Genomic DNA, 21,791 nt, shown 5'->3' with positions numbered 1-21,791 from the left:
GCCTCACCTCTAGTGCAGACAGGGACTTTGGCTTGGAAGACCCTGCATGGGTCTGACAAAGCTCTTGGGGCACCACGGCTTTGTGGGATCATTAGGACCAAGAGAGGAAGCTGTTCCCCAGCAGCTCCTTCCAAAAAGCTGGGGCATTGCCCTGCAGCGATGTCTGCCGTATCCTAACCCATTAATAACCAGTTGTCTGCAGATTTATCTTTTTTGTCAGTTCCTTCTGTCTGTCTCTCTTTTTCTTTGTCTTCTTGTCTTAGGATGGTTGAAGATGTGATGTCTGTGTGTTCTCTGTTGTAAGTAAATTTAATGCAATCTGCCTCTTATGCCAAATGTGCTTGTTTTTCTGCCTTTTGTTTTTGCTTCCAAGCCATTTTTATTTCCCCTCTATGGCTGCTACTGATGTGTTTCTGTGGTGGGCCTGGGAATGATGGGGCATGGGGCTCCCCAGTAGCAAAGATTACTTTTCTGTTTCATAGTGATTTGCATAAGAGACTGCTTGGCTGTGAAAATGTGATTATCCAGCATCTGCTTGCTTATCAGGAATGGAACTTTTTTCCTTCCCTTGCACATTGGATGTCTTCATCTGAAATCATACTTTTTTTTAAAACTCTTCATTACATTCTTTCATTTTAAACTGGGCTAGTGGGCGATTGCTTTCAACACTACTGTGGCTTCACGTTAAAATAACTGTCCGGTCTAACCACGGGCAGCGACGGCCACAGCTTATTCTTGCTAACATGTGAAGCAGAAGTATTTGGGCTGTTCCAAATTGAGGCCTGCAGAGCGCCCTGAAATGCAGGGTCAGCGCAGAGTGGAGCACACGGCTGTGAGAGCCATCGCCAGGCTGCCCCAGTCCTGCATCCTCAGTCACCCAGGACCTGGCTGGGTGTCGGCATGCCTCGTCTGCCATCTGTGGGTTACCCTGCCACTTGTCAGTAGAAACAGAGCTGACCATTTCTGTGCCTCTGCTGCTTTGCGCCCCCTGGCCAGGAGGGATCTGGGGGGTCCAAAGACATGCACGTTTTCCCTGTCCTTAGAAGGGAAGCTGGCCAGTCCAGGTGACCAGCAGTCCCAGGATAGGGTTGAGTCTATCAGACTCTCTTCTGCCCAAGGGATTTCCTGAGTATTTTTGGGCCACTTAGCAACTATAAAATATATGGTTACATATTTATATGCATGAATAAATATATGCTTCGAGCTGCGATTGCACTGTTTTAATGGCAAATGTTATAAATGCTGTAAATAGCCATTTTTTTTTTCATGATTAAATGCCATTGTTGGAGTGATTTGAGAGAACACAAGGAAGGAACTTGAATGCCAAATTGCTCTGCCCACCCAGTTAACGTGCAAAGCAGGGGAGGGTGGTGGGATCTAAGGAGAGGGATCGCCCCCCAAAGCCTTTGCTTTGCTGGGAGTGGGACCATCCCATGGAGGGGCTAGAGACAGGGGACAGGGGCTAGTCTACCGGGTGGAAAGAGCCCCCATTCTGACTGTGGAAGTGACCCCCAGACTGCTTGGTGGACTTAATGGAACTGCTCAGGCTAAAAGTCATCCCTTTCTCCTGGGATCTGCTTCCTTGACCCTTCAGGAGTCTGATTTGGTGTTTCCTTTGCCTCCCAGCCCTGCTATTCATATGGAGGGGAAAAAGGGAGAGAGGAGCTGTGAATCTTGTCTGTTTACCATGGTTAGGAGGAGACAAAAAAAATCGTCTCTCCGCTGGCCCTACCTTTAGTCAGGATTCCACCTAGAAGCCTTCAGAGCATGGGAATCCATTGAGCTCAAAGATCCTGTGATAGGGAGGATTCAGCAGGTTCTCCTTGAGGACCCCGAACTTTCTATTTCTGCGTGGCCCCCTTCAGTTGTTCATTAAGTGAGGTGTCGCCTTGCACATCTGTAAATTGGTGTCCTGAGCCTAGAGCCCCTCCCCTAGCCTTAGTTGGGCTCAGACATCCCTGGAAGAATCCAGATAAATTAATCTGCTCACCAAAAATTTGCTTTATAAAATATGAACATTTAGTTAAATTTAGCTTCATTTTCTGGGTCATTCTCCAAAATGGCATCTCTTTAAAGATTTCCAGCTTGATGGATCTTTCCCTTGGGGGCAAAAATAATAGCTGTTAAAAAGTGAGAGTGGGTAGCCAGCGTGGCCTCTCGCTGGTGCTGGAGTGACAGAGGCGGGAGGGTGGCCTGGGCCAGATGGCGCCGCAGAGGCAATAGCTTCGGTCCGCTCTGTACTGCTCTGGAGTGTTCCGTCCCTCTGCTTGTTGTGTTTACGTTTTCCATTTTGTTTCCAGTGACACATTTAGGGTGAAAAAGTCGCCAAAACGGTCTCCTCTCTCTGATCCACCTTCCCAGGTACAGTGTTCCTTTGATCTTGATGGTTTTATGCCCGCCCCCCGCCCCGGGGGAGGTTTTCTTCGCTTGTTGACAAAGCTTTGCTTTCTGCTCATCCCGGGCCTGTTTCCAAGATCATGTTTCCAAGACCCTCTTCTTGCCTTCTGTGTGGAGGCTCCCTCGATGTTTGCCCGACATTGTTTTGATCCCTTCACTTTGCGGAAGATGAGAGTGTGTCCCGAGAGTAGGAAGACGTTCAGGAAAAACATCAGTTGGGCTCTAGAGGACCCAGTCTGCCCCTTTCAGGCCAGTTCATCTGCTGTGAACTTCTAGGACTGTCGAGTCGAGAAAGTCTCTTGAGATGAACAAATACGCGGTGAGAAGGTGAAGAAACTCAGCAAGTGTCGGGAGCACTGAATTGTGCAGCCAAAATTGGAATGGGAAGAAAAGGGAACCCCCTCCTCTAAAGAAGTGGGGCTTGGGTTCTTTCTTTATTAGAGTTCCTCTTACCAGTTCCTCAATCAGATAGATTCCATTTCTTCTACCCTGTTTGCAGACCGAAGAAAGTTATCCTCAAGGCTGTCAGTATGTTAGGGCTAATTTCTGGGTCATAAAACAGACAGACCTGCCACCCCTCCAAGTCTGAGCCAGCAAAGCCCCAGCCTGCAGTCCCTGGCCAGAGTGGGGGCAGTGGAGGGAAGCACTTAGCTCTGGGGATAGGGGCTCAGGTCCCAGCTGCAGCTCTGCCCTGACCTCCCTAGCTTCCCACCCTGCCCTACTCCACTTCCCACTCTTCTATGGAAATGGAGATAAGATCCCCCTTTTTCTGCCTCCAGGGACTGACTGATGTGATGATTGTCAGGTGATTCTGGTGATACTGATATGCAGGCCTGAAGCACTGTGTGGGCATCACACAGCAGTCATAGTCATAAAACTAGCAGGAATACTCAAGTAACTAAGACACAAAATCCAATTTTTTTTTTTTTTTTTTAAATTCATGATAATACCCTGAAACAAACCATCATAAAAGGAGATTCATAGAGGGAAGAATCTGTCTGTCCATCTGTTGTTTCCTTAATGGACCATTTGGAGCAGAGTCCGAGAAGAGCATGCCGAGGATTGTGACCGGGACCTGTCCTGGCTAATGGGTCCCCAGACCTGAGGGTGGGTGCAGTTTGTGACCAAGAGTCTGATGAGACAAGAAACAGTTTCTCTTCTCTTTGCAGGACCCCACCCCAGCTGCTACACCAGAAACACCACCAGTGATCTCTGCGGTGGTCCACGCCACAGATGAGGAAAAGCTGGCGGTCACCAACCAGAAGTGGACGTGCATGACGGTGGACCTGGAGGCTGACAAACAGGACTACCCGCAGCCATCAGACCTGTCCACCTTTGTAAACGAGACCAAATTCAGTTCACCCACTGAGGGTAAGCAACTCTGTGGCCAGCTGGACCCCCACTCTGCCTCAGAGAATACAGCCCCTAGGGAGCCAAAGGCCAGGAGAGAAACTTCTCAGCCAGGTAACCACGTGATCATTACTGTGAGATCGTCTGCACGTCTCCTGCTGCACTTGGAGCGCAGGCTGTGTTTGAAAACAGCCTGAGACTTGAAACCAGCTGTCCCTTGACCCAAGACTCCTGCTAAGAGCCAGCACGGTGCCCTCTAACTCCACCTCAGGACTCCATCGAGTGGGTCCTGAGCGCCCACTTGAACTTTGCCCGTGGCTTATGTCCCCTCTGTGATTTTGATAAACACAGCTCCAAGGGAGTGTCATTCAAGTCAAACTCTCAGTGTAGGTCACTGACCTGGAGTCGCTTGGTGCCACCGTTATTCCTAGGCCCCATATGGTGTTCAGACATTATGGCCACACCTTTTAATGAAGCCTCAAACCAGGGATTCACCCCAGGCTTGTTGAGAGGACATGATTCCCTCCTCAGAAATGGGCAGAAATGGGCTCCGGACAACTTTGCTTATCTCGTTAATATCCTTCCTCCTGTGTATATTCAATTTCAGTGTTTTTTCTTTTTCTTTTTTTTTTGAGACGGGGTTTCACTCTTGTCCAGGCTGGATTGCAGTGGCGCAATCTTGGCTCACTGCAACCTCTGCCTCCTGGTTTCAAGCGATTCTCCTGCCTCAGCCTCGCGAGTAGCTGAGATTACAGGCACGTGCCACCACGCCTGGCTAATTTTTTGTATTTTTAGTAGAAACGGGGTTTCACCATGTTAGCTGGGCTGGTCTCTACCTCCTGACCTCAGGTGATCTGTCTGCCTTGGCCTCCCAAAGTGCTGGGATTACAGGTGTGAGCTACCGTGCCCTGCCCATGCTTCCTTTTTGATAGGAAAACCTTTCTGAAGGAGAGCTAGCGCCTTTCTTGGGAGGGATGACCCCATTGCCCTAACCTGTTGGTGCACCACGTTCCCAGTCCTCCAACCCGTTTTCTCCTCCAGCCACCTCTGTGAGGCTGCCCAGTCGGCATTTTGACACTCCAGCTTTTGTGATGGTTTTGAGTTTTCCTTTCTTGATTTCTAACAATTATTTTATTATTTTTTTGAGATGGAGTCTCACTCTGTCACCCAGGCTGGAGTGCAATGATGTGATCTCGGCTCACTGCAACCTCTGCCTCCTGGGTTCAAGCGATTCTCCTGCCTCAGCCTCCTGAGTAGCTAGGATTATAGGTGCGCACCACCACGCCCGGCTAATTTTTGTATTTTTAGTAGAGACACAGTTTCACAGTGTTGGTCAGGCTGGTCTCAAACTCCTGACCTTGTGATCTGCTCGTCTTGGCCTCCCAAAGTGCTGGGATTACAGGTGTGAGCCACCACGCCCGACCGATTTCTAACAGTTTTGTTGAACTGAGTAGAAATCAATCTGAAGAAGATCACACGTGAAGGTCTGGTCTCCACTTCTTTGCTGCTAATAAGAGACTAAGATCTCCTTTAAACGGCTTCCTCCCGGTGTGGGTGGAGTGGTGGTGTCATGAGGGTGCAGGTAGATTTTAATCGTAACTCAAAAACTCCCAACCTTCTTCTGGATGCTCTTCCACAGTCAGGCCCGGAGGCATGGTTTGCTTTGTGCCCACAAGGTCTTGGAATGGTACCAGCATGCAATTATGGTAGATCTATTTCATGTTTTTCAGAGTATTGGATGCTTATCTTCTCCCTACCCAAAATGGCCTTTCTAAATTTGACAATGAAAAGATGATCCAAATTATGTATACTTGTACTTTTTGGCATTTTGTTTTCTGTAAAATAGAGCCTTTTGGTTGGCCGTCAGTTTGGCCCTCTGGCTTGGGATTCGAGAGGTCCAAAAGTGACCATCTTGGCCAGGCAGGGTGGCACACGCCTGTAATCCCAGCGCTTTGGGAGACTGAGGCAGGCGGATCACGTGAGCTCAAGACGAGCCTGGGCAACATGACAAAACACTGTCTCTACCAAAAGTACAAAAAATTACCTGGGCATAGTAGTGTGTCCCTGTGGTCCCAGCTACTCGGGAAGGTGAGGCGAGAGGATTGCTTGAGCTCAGGAGACAGGTTGCAGTGAGCTGAGATTGTGCCACTGCACTCCAGCCTGGGTGACAGTGAGACTCCAACTCAAAAAAAAAAAAAATAGAAAAAATAAAAGTGGCCATCTTGCTCTCACCTGACCCCAGAGGCCCTTCGATCTGGCTTCAGCCTCCCTTGGATCCTTGTTTCCCTGTGCACTTGCATCCGAGGCAGGAGCCTTTTCCCGAAACACCCGTCACTCAGCCGCCTCTGCGGTGCTGCTGCAGACCCCGCCTGCTGGAATACCCTTCCCCCGACCCGCACTGCACTCCCCCCACCTCATCCCTGTTTCCCACCCTTTCCTTAGTGCTAGCCCCTCCCAGCCTTTCCCCGGAAGTCCGCTCCTGGCTCCGCCTGCCTTCAGTGCTTGGTCTGGGCTGAGCTGGGGGTATGAAACACCGTAATAATGATGTGTGCGCATTTCTTGCTTCCCAACTAGCTTGTATGTTTCCTGAAGGCAAGAACTTTGTCAGGTTCATCTTTGTTCCTCACAGCACCCTCAACATCATGGAGCTAAAGACAGGTTTGTGAAATAATGGTAATACAAGGTCAGGCAGGTCAATAGCTTAGTAGTGTCAGCTCAGCAATTTGATCTTGCAATGGACATCACCTGCGTCAGGTGTGGAGCACTGCAGGGAAGAGGCTTTACATTCCAGAGGCAGCAAGGGACACTTGAGCACAGGCATCAGACTTGGCCATTTTGATAGCACCTATGGTGGGTCCCATCTCTTGAGCTTGGTAAGAAATTTCTAAATGTCGGAGAAAAGCATTTAGAAACCATCCTGAGGTTGGGGCTGGGCATGGTGGCTCACACCTGTAATCCCAGCACTTTGGGAGGCTGAGGCAGGTAGATCACTTGAGGTCAGGAGTTCGAGACCAGCCTGGCCAACATGGAGAAACCCCATCTCTACTAAAAATACAAAAATCAGCCGGGCATGGTGGTGGGCACCTGTAATCCCAGCTACTAGGGTGGCTGAGGCAGGAGAATCGCTTGAAACCTGGGAGGTGGAGGTTGCAGTGAGCCGAGATCATGCCACTGCACTCCAGCCTGGGTGACAGAGTGAGACTTTGTCTCCAAAAAAGAAAAAAGAAAGAAAACAAAAAGAAGCCAATTTGAGCTAGACATATGATTTTGATATGTGTGTGTCTTTAGTTTTACCATCAGGAACCAAATACATGCATTTTTTTTCCTTAGAAAATATAAAAATACTAACAGTACTTTTAGGACTAATATGTATTATACCTCATTCAGTGGAGGCATTTATTTGTCCATCTTCTACATTGTACTAAAACAGACAACTTACTAGCTGAGTGACATATTTGACAGTTGTTTGTTTCTGTAAAAATTGAATAAATATATAAATACATGAGTTTGGAACAAAACTTGGTTAAACCCATTACGTTAGAAAATGGAAAGATTTGGGAAGTCATGACTATAATTTTAGCTACTAGACAATCAAAAATCCATCATCAATGTGAAGACACAACAGTTGCAGTTTCAAGAGGTGTGGGCCCCACTGCATCCACCTCATTAACACTTAACCCAGGGTCCCTCCAGCATCTGGATGAGGAAATACCATTAATATAATGAGGTGCAGTCTAGCAGCACCAGACCCAAACCCAGGGGTGCTGATGTGATCATCAGAAAGAATCCGTGCGGTGCTTACACTGAAGTCACCAACCACAGGAAAAGGAAATGTTGGGTGAGAAATAATAATTATGATTTAAATACATATTCACTATCATATTAATTCTGTAGGTAACAGTAATAAGCTAGGGCCTGTCATTGGGTGAGGACTTACTTTGAGCTGTGCAGAGTCTTCCACATTCATGATTTCATTTCATCCTGTCAGTCTGCAGAGTGCTTTTCTATAATTCCCCATTTTAAGAACAAGGATACAGAGGCTTGGAGCTGTTAATGACTCCCCCAGTGTCCTGTCACAAATCCGTGGAGAGCCAGCTCTGCCTGACTTAACAGCTGTGCTCTTTATGTGAGCATGGAACGGGCTTGCTGCCTGCGTCTGTAGAATGAGGCTGTTGACCTAATCACACTTTCCTACCTAGGTCCATAGGAGCAGAATGTTGAAGCGCTTCAAGTTGTCTTTAATATTTCAAAACACCTGAATGGAACTAGGTTAGAAAGATGCCCAGGGGATTAAAATACCATATTTGGGCTGTAATTGTATCAACTCACTAGGATGACACTGGTCATCTTCCACGGATGAAGAACTCATTGACAATTATAAATGGTTTTCTTTGCATGGTTGCTTAGTAAATGCCCTTTTTTGGTGTGGGCTTTTAAAGTGTGATGCAGTGGAAGAAAACTTAACCCATGTGGTCCTTGTGGAGGAAAAGATTAGGCACCATTGGTCTACACAGCTGAGTCTTCTCCTGGCTGTCCAAGAGACCCTGACAGAGTACAGTTGTTTTAGATTCAGAAGTCTCAGTGACTCTTTAGTGGTCACCCAGTTTCCCTGTGTCCTTTAACACAGCTCTGTTAGTCCCTCCTTCCCACTCTGACAGAGGGGAAAGTGCCCTCCTTGGAAGCCTCAGCTGTTCTTTAATGGCAGGCACCATCTCTGTCACACTGCAGACACTTAGAAGGGTGACAGTGGGGAAGCTGGGAGCAGCCTCCCTGTCTCTTTCCCTGGACTCTTTTCTTCTTCCCTAACATAATGTCACTTAGGTTAAAAGTTCCAGAAATACTAGCCGTGAGCAGGAATATATCTGATCATGCTCCTTTACATTTGTGTTACCCATCGAAGGGTTTTTATCTTAAAGCATTTCATTTTAGCCTACAAAATGTAAGCACTTTGAGCTCCACTTGGAAGATAAGTCAATAGGCAAGGAGATATCGGGCGAGTTGGCTTCCCTGATCCTAGCAACGGAGACCTGGACTCAGTGGCATCCTTCTGGCTTCTGCATGGGGCTCTTTCCTGTTCCTAGCAAGCCCCCAGCAATTAGAGACAGATGAAAGCAGCATTGAAGGCCCCTCGCTGTGCAGTGCCCCCATATGAAATAATTACCAAAAGCAGCCCTCAGAAATGACAGGACCCGTGAACAATAACTGAGCCTCTTCAGCTAGGAGCAGCCACACACGTTAGCAAGGACCATCTCCTCCAGTTGAGAGTACGATGTGCCACTTGGTATGCTGGCATCACCCTTCCTGGCCTGCCAGCTGTGTGTGGCATGGTGTGAAAGTGGGGCTGAAATTGGATGTGGCTTCACCCTCATGCCTGCCCTTTGAGGCTTAGGATTTGAAGCAGATGAGTGCAATTTTGAAAACCAAGTTCAGGAAGGTGTTTTCTCAAAGTATCAGAGATCACCCAAGATGACAGGAGGAAGTATTTATTTTTCTTACATCCTGTCCAGGTCATTTTGTAAATTATAAATCAGGATCCCAAATGACTGTGATTGCAACAAGTAGGGCGTGTTCCGAAGGAGGATCTCCAGGCGTCTGCCGCTCATCTGGGATTGACGGGGAGGAGTGTGGGCCTTCTGAAACCAGGCATCTCACAAATGCAGACACTAATGTGGGTGTCAGAGAAGCCCACTTTGCACCATCAGTTGCTCCTTCTGAAGGGAGGAATGGGGACACAGGACAGTGGGAAGGGACTTCCTTTTGGCAGGTAGCAGAGAAGGCAGATGAGTGAGCTCCGTGACCTAAAACTCACCTAGATTCAGCCACCAGAAGAGCTGAGGTTCCAAGTGGGACACTTTAGTGAGGCGAGCTGGTTACCAGGGCCAGGCACTCGCCCGGGGCCACAGGTCCCTGGAAAAACTCTGTGGTGGTCTGTTGCTCGTTTGGTGTGTCCTGGGTGCCCTGTGCTGTATTGGAGTGTGCTTAGAGATTTCTGTTACATCATTTAGGGCATGTAATGCCTTAGCAATCGTAATGATACCTTAGAAGAGGCAGCTGATTCACTATTATTTTCTCAACTTAAACAGCTTATAATAGAACAGTAAAATGATAGTCCCGGGGTTTTATACTTGGAAAGTAAGTGATAGATAGATCTGGAAGAGACCCTAAATATCACCTTGTCCATCCCTGTCTCCTTCCTCCTCCTCTCTCTTTTTTTTTTTTTTTTTTTTGAGGCAGTCTCGCTCTGTTACTCAGGCTGGAGTGCAGTGGTGCGATCTTGGCTCACTGCAACCTGTGCCTCCTGGGTTCCGGTGATTCTTCTGCCTTAGCCTCCCAAGTAGCTGGAACTACAGGTATGTGCCTGGCTAATTTTTGTATTTTTACTAGAGAGGGGGTTGGCCAGGTTGGTCTTGAACTCCTGACCTCAAATGATCTGCCAGCCTCAGCTTCCCAAAGTGCTGGGATTATAGGTGTGAGCCACTGTGCCCTGTCCTGCTTCTCATTTTTAAGGTGAGGAGGAGATTAAGACTTTACAAATTAATGCTTCTGTCTTAAGTTGGGGCAGACCCTGGGGTTCATTCAGGCTTGGTGTGAGAGTTGGGAACACACTTTCTCTACTCATCTCTATTCAGGATGCAACAGGGCTTTCTGGCCTTTAATCCACAAAATTGTCTTTGATCTCATGAGCTGGCCATGCCGAGTATTTGGATATGTTTGCCTCACCAAGGGAGATTCAGAGATTCCTGAAAGATTGTCCACATGTTTAAGTAGTTGAGGTTATTCAGCCATTTGCAGGTTTTAAGAAAGTCCTCCAGGAAATATCTCATTTTAAAGCTCATATTTTTTGGATGATGCCTTTAGCAATAGGCAGAAATAAAGGGGCTTTAAACCGGAACTGCTGTTTATCTTTATTTTCATCTTAAAAAAAGTTGAAAGATTAAACTTGATGGATTGCCACTGATGCTTTTTCACAGTGGGTTTCTGAGCAGGTCACTCTTCACCTCTTGGTTTTCTTTTTAAGTAGAAAAGGGGCATCTGGTAGCTCTAGATTGTGGCTTCTGGGAAGACAGAAGTCCTTTCTGGTCTTATCCACCACTGTATCCGCTATGCCCGGCGCAGTGCGAAGCATATAGGAGGTGCTCCATCCGTTTGCTGGATGAGGAGTTCAGTTGCTTAGTTTCCAGGTACTCGAGGCAGGCAGCGGTGTTTGCCGTCTCCATTGAGTGTACGGGATTTTCACCAATCGATTTGAAACAGGTCATTTCTCCACCCATTGGACTTCACTAGTCTTTGAGTTTGAAAATAGATTTGGACCAGCCCTGAAGACACTGGTAGAACCCTGGGAAAGGCTCCAGGTGACTTAGAAACCTTCTCTTACCAGCAGCACTGAAGGAACAATATCGTTCTTCCCTCACTTCAGAGGGTGGCCAGAGCTGAATACCCAGAGAGGGACAAGTAAGGGTCCAGTTCGAAAACATCATGAGGATGTATCATCCCACGTGTTGCACCTGGCAGTTACAGAGGAAACCAGCACCCAGAATGCACGTACTGTCTCATGGGAACACTCAGCGCAGAGCGCTTAGGTCCGGCCACACTCGGGCTGTGCTTGGTCGTGCCATGGAATTCCTCAGGACTTTCTCAGCCTCCCTAATGGCAGAAGCCCCTTCACAGCAAGACATTTACCGATTGTCTGAAAATAACCGAACTGAGCCTTTTCTTCAGGCTATATAAGAAGTCTCTAGGCAGTGGGCACTGTCAGAAAGCCCAGAGCCTTGTGATAGCTCCCACCCTGCCTGGCTCAGATCGTCCCATTTTTTTCCTCTGGCACTAACCTCACCTTTTGTTTTTTTTTGTGTTTGTTTTTGTTTTTGTTTTTGCAGAGTTGGATTACAGAAACTCCTATGAAATTGAATATATGGAAAAAATTGGCTCCTCCTTACCTGTAAGTTCTTCTGCCTCGGGCCACTTAGGGGACTCGCTTTCCTGCCTTCAGGGGCCTCCTCCCCTGTGCAGAGCGTCTCTGGGAGCTCAGACTCCAAATCGAGTGTTCTCTGTGTACACAGCTTCCCGGGTGCACAGCGATGATGGACTGGGGCTGGGGGGTTGAGGTTTGTACTCAGTCCATTTCGTTTGACATTTTCGGGGAGAAAATGATAGAATACAATTAGATGTCCTGCAGAATTACTTTCCTAGACTGAGAAAGAGCTAGAGATTTCTTTAAAAAAAAAAAAAAAAGGTGGTGGTGGTTTTTCAGGTATACGATTAGCTGTTTTTGAGAAATTGCTTTAATTAACTGAATATTTTCTCTGGGCAATAAGCCTTTCTCCCTGGTTTTTCATTTTAAGAGGTTATGATGGGCACTGTCTTTCCTGGCATAATACCTGCTGCCCTAGGGCATGTTATTCCAAGGGTGACCTCTTGCTGTTGTCAGCGATGCTCTCGGAGACGTGTGGCACACCGGAGGGCTTGCTTGCAGCACTACACGGCCCTGGACATGTTGCTCTTTATCTTTCTTTGCATCAGTCATAGATGCCGGGGTTACTGCTTCCAAACTGCGGGTTGCTGTAAGTTAGACCTGAAGGTTGGGTGGGAGAATGTCCCCATGCACAGGCTTAACTCAAGCTCCACGTCAGTGAGATCACAGGTCCCCGAGTAAAGTGCGTGGGCTTTGTCACCATCCCCTAGTGCATTGCTTAAAGAGCTTAGCTCTGTGGCCACAATGTGTCCCCAGTAGCTGAGGCCATATACATAATACTGAGGGTGAGACATTTTACCACTGAAGGGGAACTGTCATGTGTTTTGAATCTTCGATTTAAATGGATTGAAGCCACAAGGGGCCCCTTCCTCTTGTGCCACCACCCACTGCCTGGTGCGCTGGCAGGCCTCGCGGATGAATTTCGTGAGGAGCGTGCCCTGTTCAGGAACAGCAGAGCCACCCAGAGATTCCATGGCAGTGCAGAGCAGCATGCCTGCCGGCCATTGCAGGGACTTATTTGGGGACCCCGGCAGGGCATGTGGAGGGGGTCTTTCAAGGTCTTCCCATCACTGAGAGATGCCAGTCTCCGTTTCGGGACTTGGCATCCTACAGCCCCTGTTTCTAGTCCAGCTGAGCTGCTCTCCAGGCCCTGCCCCTGCCCTGGGCTCGTTCAGTTATGGTCAGCCCAGGTCTGGGCTCTTGCCCTACCTCTCTGTTTATCTGCAGTGGCCAGCACAGCTCCTGGCCCAGAGAACGTGCTCAGTAAATGTTGGTGAATTGAACAAAGTCCAGATCACCAATGCCGTGGCGTCTTCTCCGCCGGCCACGTTCCTACTTGAACTCAGTTTTACTTTCTCTGCATCCTCCTTCCCTCCTGGCCTCCCCACCTCCCTCCTAACCAGGCCCCACTTCCTCCTCTCTTCCTGGTGGCTCCAGAACAATGAAGGCTTTTCTCGATGGGTTATTTGTTCTCTGTTGAAGAGTGCTCCAGTTTTCGTCTCAGTTGCACGTTCAGGCCAACTGTACCCAAGCTGATATGTGATTTTGATCCCTGCAGCAGGACGATGATGCCCCGAAGAAGCAGGCCTTGTACCTTATGTTTGACACTTCTCAGGAGAGTCCTGTCAAGTCATCTCCCGTCCACATGTCAGAGTCCCCGACGCCATGTTCAGGGTATGACTTTCATGATGAGAGAGTTACACATCACGCTGGATGTTCTGAAGCCTCTGAGCACCTTCATGCTGTTATTTTGACTTCATTTCAGTGCATAGATTCAGGCAGCTGACATGCCACATAATTTTTTTTTTTTTTTTTAAATAGAGATAGGGTCTCACCGTGATGCCCAGGCTGGTTTCAAACTCCTGGGCTCAAGGACTCCTCAAAGTGCTGGGATTACAGGCATGAGCCACAGTGCCTGGCCAGCCCACACTTCAGTCTCTCTGAATGTCCGCAGGGACATAAACGCATTGGTTTTGTTACTGGCTACCCTTTGGACTAAAGTGAAATCCTTCAGCAGTTGACTGTGTGTCCCACCCCCTATAATCTCGCCCAGTGCACACACACTTTATTCCATCATTTATCTAAAGGGGGACACTGTGGCCCAGCATTCAAAGCTTGAATCCCACCTGTACCCCCTCCTGGTTGTGTGACCTGAAGTGAGGTACTTGCCTCTCCTGGGCCTCAGTTTCCTTGCATGTAAAGTAAAAGTAATAATGAAACGGACCTTGCAGGGATTTTATGAAGATTAAAGGAGGCTATCAGTCTTCCAGAGCATCCCCCAGCTGTGTGACAGGGAGAGGGCACTCTGTCTACCAGAGAGATGCTGTGCGTAAAGCTCTCGTTGAAGTACCTGGCACACCTCAAGCGCCTGCTAAATGTACATTATTGATATGGGTGTTCATGTTTGCATTTATGAGGGCTGATGTTTGGAGTAGTGCAATGGTTGATCAAGTAAGTGTGGGCATTGTTGTGAGATTTGGACCAGCCTATTTTTGTCTGCCTGCCCCTTTAAGCAGAAGTGAAAGTGCTTGCATTGACTTCTCAAAGTTACAAAAGAGACTCTGCAGGCTGCCCAGGGTGGTGAGAACAATGATGATGGTGGTTACGTTATTAAAATAATAGTGGCACCAGGTGACAGGTACCGCATTAAGTGCTTTACAGGCATGCAGCATCTCATTTAATCTTCACAGAGCGGTCCATTGTCCCCATCTTATAGAGAAGGAAATGGAGGCACGGTACCCAATCACTTCCCAGAGTCCACAACCAAGCAGCTGGTGGTCTGCTGAACTCTGGAGCTCGGGTCTGTAGCCAGTGGTATCTGTACTTCTGCCCCTTCCTTGTCACTCGGTCCTCGGGTGACTGCCCAGCCTAGAGGCTGCATGGCTGCATGGCCACTGGAGACCTGGCCCATATCCCTCTGGAAGTCCAGGATTCCTTGTGATACTGACTTGGTCAGGGCATCCCGGTTGATTTCAATGGGTTTCCCAATGAGAAGACTAAAGAAAGATGCCCTTTGCTTCCCCCAGGTCAAGTTTTGAAGAGACTGAAGCCCTTGTGAACGCTGCTGCAAAAACCCAGCATCCTGTCCCACGAGGACTGGCCCCTAACCAAGAGTCACACTTGCAGTTGCCGGAGAAATCCTCCCAGAAGGAGCTGGAGGCCATGGGCTTGGGCACCCCTTCAGAGGCGATTGAAATTGTAAGTGGAGTCGGAGGGCCCCAGATCACAGGGGATGAGGTGTGGGCCAGCTGTGTATTGCCACCAAGAAGGCCAGGCCTTCAGAACAACACTTACCTGGCACCTGCCATGGTTCCCACCCTGACTCCCTGACCACAGAAGCCAACCTGGGAGATCCCGTACCATGAGGATGAGGGGAAGGTTCTCTGTTCACACCGGTGTGGTTTTGCATTTCCCACTTAAGTACTTTATATGCCTTCAGGGTTATTTAGTTTCCATTTTTTGCCCCTTAGGACCAGACTGTTGCTTTGGGGCAGTCGTTAAGCAGTCCTCTGCCGCTTCGTCTTTAATGGCAGAGGGCAGGGGACCCTTTTTTGGGAAACAGTTAGTTTTCCTGGGACTTAGTGATGGGAATTTCTCCTGTTCAAAGACCAGGACTTTTCCTCTCCTCAAGCCCTGCTGGGGTCTTGCAGAGCAAACAGAGCTGAGCTGAAGGTCTCACCTACCCCCCAGTCCCTGCACAGCACACGTGTCACATGGCCTTGTGCATTCCCCAAAGTAAGCGATGCCCATGTCATGGTCTTCCACACGTCTGAAATGCACCATCCTTCTAGGTGAATTTTAGTTTTATTTCCTCTACCTCCCGCCCAGCAATCCCCAAGCAGGTGTGAAGCCCTTGATTTAGTGTGTTATTTTTGTTGTTCTGTGTTAGTAGGCCATTTCTCTCATGCATCAAATGTTTATTGAGCACCTACTGTGTGTCTGGCAGTTGGATGCTGGGGTGGATACTAGAAAAACAATAGCAAAAAGAGGGTCTAGATGTGAATCAATCTCTCACATTAATACTCTGAAGCGCACATCCATGGTTCACCTTTTACAAAGCTGGCTTCTGATTCTGAAGTCTTTCTGATCAGAAGACACTTTTTCATTTGAAATCATTTTTCCGTGATTTAGAAAATGACCTTTACCAAAACCTTACTTTATATATATATATATTTGAAAGTATTTCTTGAAGAGTTATGTTATGTTTGGAAAACCTACCAGCTAACTGGCCTTTCACCTTCCACTAGCTAGCTCCCACTCACTGACCAGGGAGTGAGGGTGGCGTGGGGGTGGGAGGACACTGAAGGCTGCACTTTTGGGGAGGGGGTCGGGTCTGCCAATCTCAAGATGTCCGTTATCAGTATGTGGGAATTAGTCTAGATGAAACCACAAGTAATGGCAGCTAATTGATACTCTCTTTAGCCTCAAGGCAAAAATGTCCAGCAAATGGCTGCGTGGCCCTTGCTTGGAATCAATATCACTCTCTGTTCTCCTCTATTTTTCTTGTGTGTCCTCCTCTCTGCCGGCGTTCAGACAGCTCCTGAGGGCTCCTTTGCCTCTGCTGACGCCCTCCTCAGCAGGCTAGCTCACCCCGCCTCTCTCTGTGGTGCACTTGACTATCTGGAGCCCGACTTAGCAGAAAAGAACCCCCCACTATTCGCTCAGAAACTTCAGGTTTGTAGCCCACGTGTGACCTTTTGGGAGTTTGTCAAAACCTCAGTAGAGAATGAACCCCCGAGGCCCAAATGAAATAAGGCAGGATTTGATGAGGAACTGCCGAGAACGTTCCCAGTGACATATCTTCCCCTCAAAGGATGGTATGTGTGATGTTCTTTACCCACGATACCAAAGTGATGTAAATTGTGTGATTACATATTGAACAAACCATTTCTATTTCATTTTACAAACTGGGCCCAAATAGTCATTATTCAGAAGCATTGATAGCCCCCAAAGCAGTTTCTGTGATTTATTCACTGAACCAAGAATATTAGATCACCACTGAGCCAAGCTGTTTATATATACGTGGCTATCTCAGACTCCCAGTGAGATAACATCTGGGCTCAGTCTTGCATCTGGAACCAAAAACAATGATCTACTCCGTGCTTTAAATTTGACAACTTAATTTGATATCCTCTAGACTAGGATGTTCAGAGCAAACCTAGAGAGATTGTTAACAGCCATCTGAAAGATGCAGCTCCATTCATGGAAACTATTGGCCAACTTTACCTTAAGAAAGAGAAAGGGAAAGAAATCAAAGAAAAGAGAACGGTAAAAATTTTGATCCCATTTTGAAAATCATTTCGTATTCAACTGCACAATACTTCCTGACAGTCAGAAGGGTGATTTTTAGAAAAGGAAATTAAATGCTTATTTCATGATCTGCTGAGGTGCTAATTGTGAGAGAAAGGCGGAGCGTGTGTTTTTCCCGAGTGCCTGTCATGACACATTTTCGTGGCACGTTCATTTCTCGGATGTGGAAACCATTGACGTCTGTCTTGATGCATTTCCCTGCGGTTTGCCCACACTCCCTGTGGGCAGGAGGAGTTAGAGTTTGCCATCATGCGGATAGAAGCCCTGAAGCTGGCCAGGCAGATTGCTTTGGCTTCCCGCAGTCACCAGGATGCCAAGGTACCGGTTTGCTGCCGTGTGCGCCACCTCCTAAGAATGTCATGTGTGCCGCTGGGGTCCAGAAGCTGCTTTGCTAACCATCCGCCAGGCGGGCATCATCGGTGTCCAGCAAAGGGTCATTTCCAAAAAGCTGAAAGCGTCACTCTTGCATAAATACACACTGAGCACATAGCTAAGATCCATTTAACTCGATAATGCTAAACCGCGGGATGGTAATGCTGGTTAAATGGGAGAGAATACAGAGACCAATGTATGGGTCAGTAGGGTAAAGAAGGCTAGCCTAAGATGGCAAAGTTGGATAGAAAACTGGTTAGCACCGATTCAGCAGAGCAAAACAAAATCATGACCTTTGAGGGGTTTTTTTTCTGCAGATACCATTTGCTTCTCTATTGAACAAACATAATTTGCAACTTTTCTATTTTCTGCAAGTTAACATCTGACTTTGTTGAGATGAGGCCCTAATCAATAATACATACTAAGTGAAACCAAGACATTTGATAATATTCTAGACCAGGCCTAAGCAATCTTTCTGTAAAGTGCAGATGATAAGTATTTCCAGCCTTGTGGGCCGTACTGTCTGGCACTGTTCCAATAAAACTTTTATTTATTTGTTTGTTTGTTTGTTTTTACAAAAAACGATTTGGCCCATGGAGTTTCCCAATTCCTAGTTTTAGCATGGAGTATGACATTGACAGGGCATGCAGAAATCTTTTTGCCTGGCTTCCAAGTTTGGGGTAACTTTTATTAACAATTTGAATGAGTTACTGATGACATGCAGAACGTGTGTTTGCCCCTGGACTGCCCATGTAAACCTTGGTCTCTGAGGACGGCCTGGTTCCCACCCCTCACCCCATCCCAAGTTGGACAGCCCGATGAACCTGGTGTGTCAGACTGTGCTCTGTGGCTTTGAACAAGTAGGTGAACCTCTCTGAGCCTTAGTATTGCCGTTCATGAGATGAGGCCAATAATAGCCAGTGTACAGGTTGCTGTGAGGACGACAGATGTCTGGTGTGCAGAGAGTGGCACCATGCTTGACATATAGTAGGTATGTGATAAAGGAAAGCTGCTGTTGTTAGCTGACACTTCCCTTTTGCTTCTGTTACCTGATCAGGTGCTCCCAGCATCTCTCCTCGGTAGTGGGATCTGGGTCCCATTTTACAGATGGGAGAAGGAGCCACTTGACAATGATTCACCAGCCTGTTGGGGACTAGAACTCAGGTCTCCAAGTGAGAGGCCCCTCGCTGGGTGTGGTGGTACACACCTGTAGTTCTAGCTACTCGGGAGACTGAGGTGGGAGGATTACTTGAGCCCAGGAGTTCAAGGTTACAGTGAGCTGTGATCACTTGATTGCACTCCAGCCAAGGTGACAGAGTGAGACCCTATCTTTTAATTGAAAAAATACAAATGGGAGCCCCTGGCCTGCCTGCCTAGAGTAACGGCTCATCTGCAGGGGGGGCAGTGAAGTCTGTGTCTCTCATCCTTGGTACAGGAGTAGGAGTTCCAGCTGCTGCTCCGGCCCTGAGGGCCCCCCAGTGAGGTCTCCTTGGCCATACCCAAAAGAGAGACCCCTCCCAGAGACAGTAGGTGCTTACACTGTGGGTGTACAGGCTGGGCACAGCGAGACCCAGGGCAGGGACAAGAATGTCAATACAGATTGGGGATGTCCTCGTTCTTGTTGCCAAACCATAAGCTTAGGTTGAATTTCCATGAAAGCAGGATTTTTAGAAAGCATGAGGCAGTGAGGATTTTCCCCCCACTAGATTTATTTCTAGACATCCTTGGGGCCTAAAGACAGAATGAATTGCATGCAGTTTGGCCACTGTAAGTACCGTGTATTCCTTTCCAGAGTTTGAGGTGGAACTGAGCATGTTTGGTGAGTAGCTCAGGGTGGATATGGAGTGTGCCGAGTGCCTTGGTCCCCCTGCCACCTCCTTTGGAGAGCGGCCAGAGATGACTGTTGGCAAATAATGGCCAGGAGTTGACTTTTTGTCAATTACAGGCTGTTCTCAGAATATGTGCCCCAATTCTGAGTTAGAAAATAGAGTCATGTGTGTTCATAGTGTATGGGTCGGAGAGGCAGCCCAAGCCACCTCTTTTATTTCAGAGGCGTATGCTCAAAGGAGTATTCTGTGACTGTCTTGGAGTATATAGGGAATATTTTTCTCTAGCAGAGTAGCTTGTATTGCTTCTGTTAAAAAGCGCATTACCTGGTGATGTTGGCCCATGGAAAATAGATGGTGTTCCTGTAGCTACCGAGCCCGAGGGTGGTCCATGGGCCTGACCTCAAGCTGGTCCCTGTGGGTTTCTTTTTCATATAGAAAGATTGTTCCTTGCTGCATTGGAAACTTCTGATGCATAGGAAGAGAAAACAGCAGCTGCGTATCCAATTTTTTTCTGGCCATATATTTCAGCGGTAGGTGACACAGCTCTGTCATTTTGCCAACATGGTCTTAAGCTGTTGCTAGCACAAAGATGAAATTGCTTGGAATGAAAAATAGCATATTGCATGGATGAAAATCACCATGAGCTAGAGTGGGGAGTGATTTTCCGGTTGTTCCCTAGAGCAGCTTTGACTTCCATTTCTCTCTAGACTGATGGAGAGCTGAGTCAGCCTTGCAGGAGCTGCAGTGGGGTTTCTCCATCTCAGTTAGAAAATGTGAGAAATGAGGAAAAATCCTTAGGGGCTGGGATGTCAGGCTGCAGTCTTACCGTTGCTTTCCTTCCACATCCTTCTGGTCAAACGGAATTCGGCTATGTCCTCCTGGGAGTGAACCTGACCAAGGTGACTGGAAATGTGGTGCAGGAACCCTGAATTTAACATGCAGCCACGTCAGAACCTGAATGTTGTGTCGGGGTGGCTCTCCAAGAGGCGCAGGCTATGGGCCTTTCTGGATTAGGGGGACCCAATATAAAGATGGAAGGATGTGTCTGGGTTCCTTAGGAACAAGGCCATGCAAATAACAAGCTTCAGGAAGGGAGCAAGTCCTAGCAAGAGGCCCCCGGGGCAGTTGAGTGGTGTGGTCCCTCAGTCCTGGCTTAGAAGAGGCCGATGCCTGGAGCTTACATGAGCAAGAGAAGGAGTTGGGGCCGCCTGTGTTGTCGTTGAGCAGCCTGGCACCATGCTCTGTGTTTCCCTCTCTATCGCTGTGTCACAGACTACCCCCACCCATACACACACATTGAGCCGAGGTTCAAAAGGAGGGAGATGTAATGCCCAAAAGCCACAAGCACAGCCTGAAAGGAGTGACAAGGACCAGCTCGCGAGCGCCTGTGTATTTGGCCGTTTGGAGCCTCTGTGGCCGTTGCCTGGAGGCTGTGTCTTGCCTCGGTGGGCAAGAGTGGCTGGCTGGTGCCGGCGGTGCCATCTGTGGGAGTGGCATAAGGCCTGATGCTGAGTGCCTCCCCATGATCACCGCTCCTACTGGGCTTGGGGACCGCCTGTGGTCAGAATTGGATGGGGCAGCACCTGGCAGAGGCCACTGTCCTGCGTGGGTGGTGGCACATGACCTGGACACCCTCTGAGCGCCAGGCCTGTGTCCATGCACCGTGGCCTTGGTCCAGGTGGCTGTCATCTCCCTAGCTCATCCTGACTCCTGGCCTCACCCCTCCGTGGCCCCTCTGGCATGGCTCTCCCAGCCTCGGATGTGCAGGTGCTCTCCCCAGAATTGGCCTCTCTCTGCTCCAAGGGACAGGGATCCTGCCACAGTGCCAGCCCCTCCCCTCCATGTCTGGCAGCAGGGAACTGTCGACAAGGGGGCTAGGATGCCACCCCCGGCTGCCAGCAGGAAGGACCCCAGGCACAGCCTGCAGGTCTGAAGTGGGTGACAGTGGCCAGAGGTTCTCGCAGGTCGCAGGACTTCAGTGGAGTGAAGGTTGGAAATTGGTTACAAAGGCCATGCCTTCTGCGTCACAGCCATTTCACATTTCGATTTGTGATTCTCGTGGCTTTTTTGGCCCCTCTAAAGTAGCAAGTGAGAGTTATGTGAGAGAAACAAAGCTTAATCTAAAAATGTCTGATCTTAAAATATCAGCGACAGACAAAGCTATTAATTTCAGTTAAAAACAATTCTTGGTTGTAAGGGGAAACCAGAGTGTACACAATGAATTTCATCAACACGCAGATACTCAGGCAGTAATTCAAGAGGGCTCTGAAGTCATCTGTTCCTTTATTGAAAACACCAGGTGGCCGGGATGAAGGGGTCAGTGAACAGCCTACGTGGTAGTGTCCGTTTGCATTTTCTTAGAAACCTCATTATTTTATTGATTTTTTTCATTCCCTTTCTTGTTTTACAAAGGATTTTAGGCAGCATAAAGATAATTAATTCCTTCATTAGTCATATTTAGTTTCTGCCCAGTATGATAAAGTTAGTTTTAATTAAATCAATTTTCTCCTGCGCTGCAGGGAGCTTGCTTATTTTGGTCAGAATTGAATCTCATTCTGGGA

The 21,791-nt window shown here is 48.1% G+C and overlaps 1 protein-coding gene across 4 annotated transcripts in view; it reads left to right on the top strand.

The window, feature by feature from the left end:
• The window catches only part of TACC2 (transforming acidic coiled-coil containing protein 2), a 219,467-nt gene that overhangs the window by 177,515 nt on the left and 20,161 nt on the right, over nucleotides 1–21,791 (top strand). For 2 of the 4 annotated variants that reach the window (XM_032176099.2, XM_032176119.2), the window contains 7 exons: nucleotides 2,301–2,361; nucleotides 3,567–3,768; nucleotides 11,625–11,686; nucleotides 13,278–13,393; nucleotides 14,746–14,917; nucleotides 16,253–16,393; nucleotides 17,258–17,347. In XM_032176099.2, coding sequence (XP_032031990.1) covers nucleotides 2,301–2,361; nucleotides 3,567–3,768; nucleotides 11,625–11,686; nucleotides 13,278–13,393; nucleotides 14,746–14,917; nucleotides 16,253–16,393; nucleotides 17,258–17,347 — 844 coding nt within the window. Of the gene's footprint in view, nucleotides 1–263; nucleotides 300–2,300; nucleotides 2,362–3,566; nucleotides 3,769–11,624; nucleotides 11,687–13,277; nucleotides 13,394–14,745; nucleotides 14,918–16,252; nucleotides 16,394–17,257; nucleotides 17,348–21,791 lie in introns of all 4 variants that reach the window. The other 2 variants (XM_032176105.2, XM_032176112.2) reach the window with 2 other exon arrangements.

The sequence above is a fragment of the Hylobates moloch genome, unplaced genomic scaffold, assembly GCF_009828535.3.
Source record: "Hylobates moloch isolate HMO894 unplaced genomic scaffold, HMol_V3 SCAFFOLD_3, whole genome shotgun sequence".
Classification (NCBI taxonomy): Eukaryota; Metazoa; Chordata; class Mammalia; order Primates; family Hylobatidae; genus Hylobates; species Hylobates moloch.
Note: the sequence above shows the minus strand (reverse complement) of the source record. Positions and strands in the feature narration are given on the sequence as shown.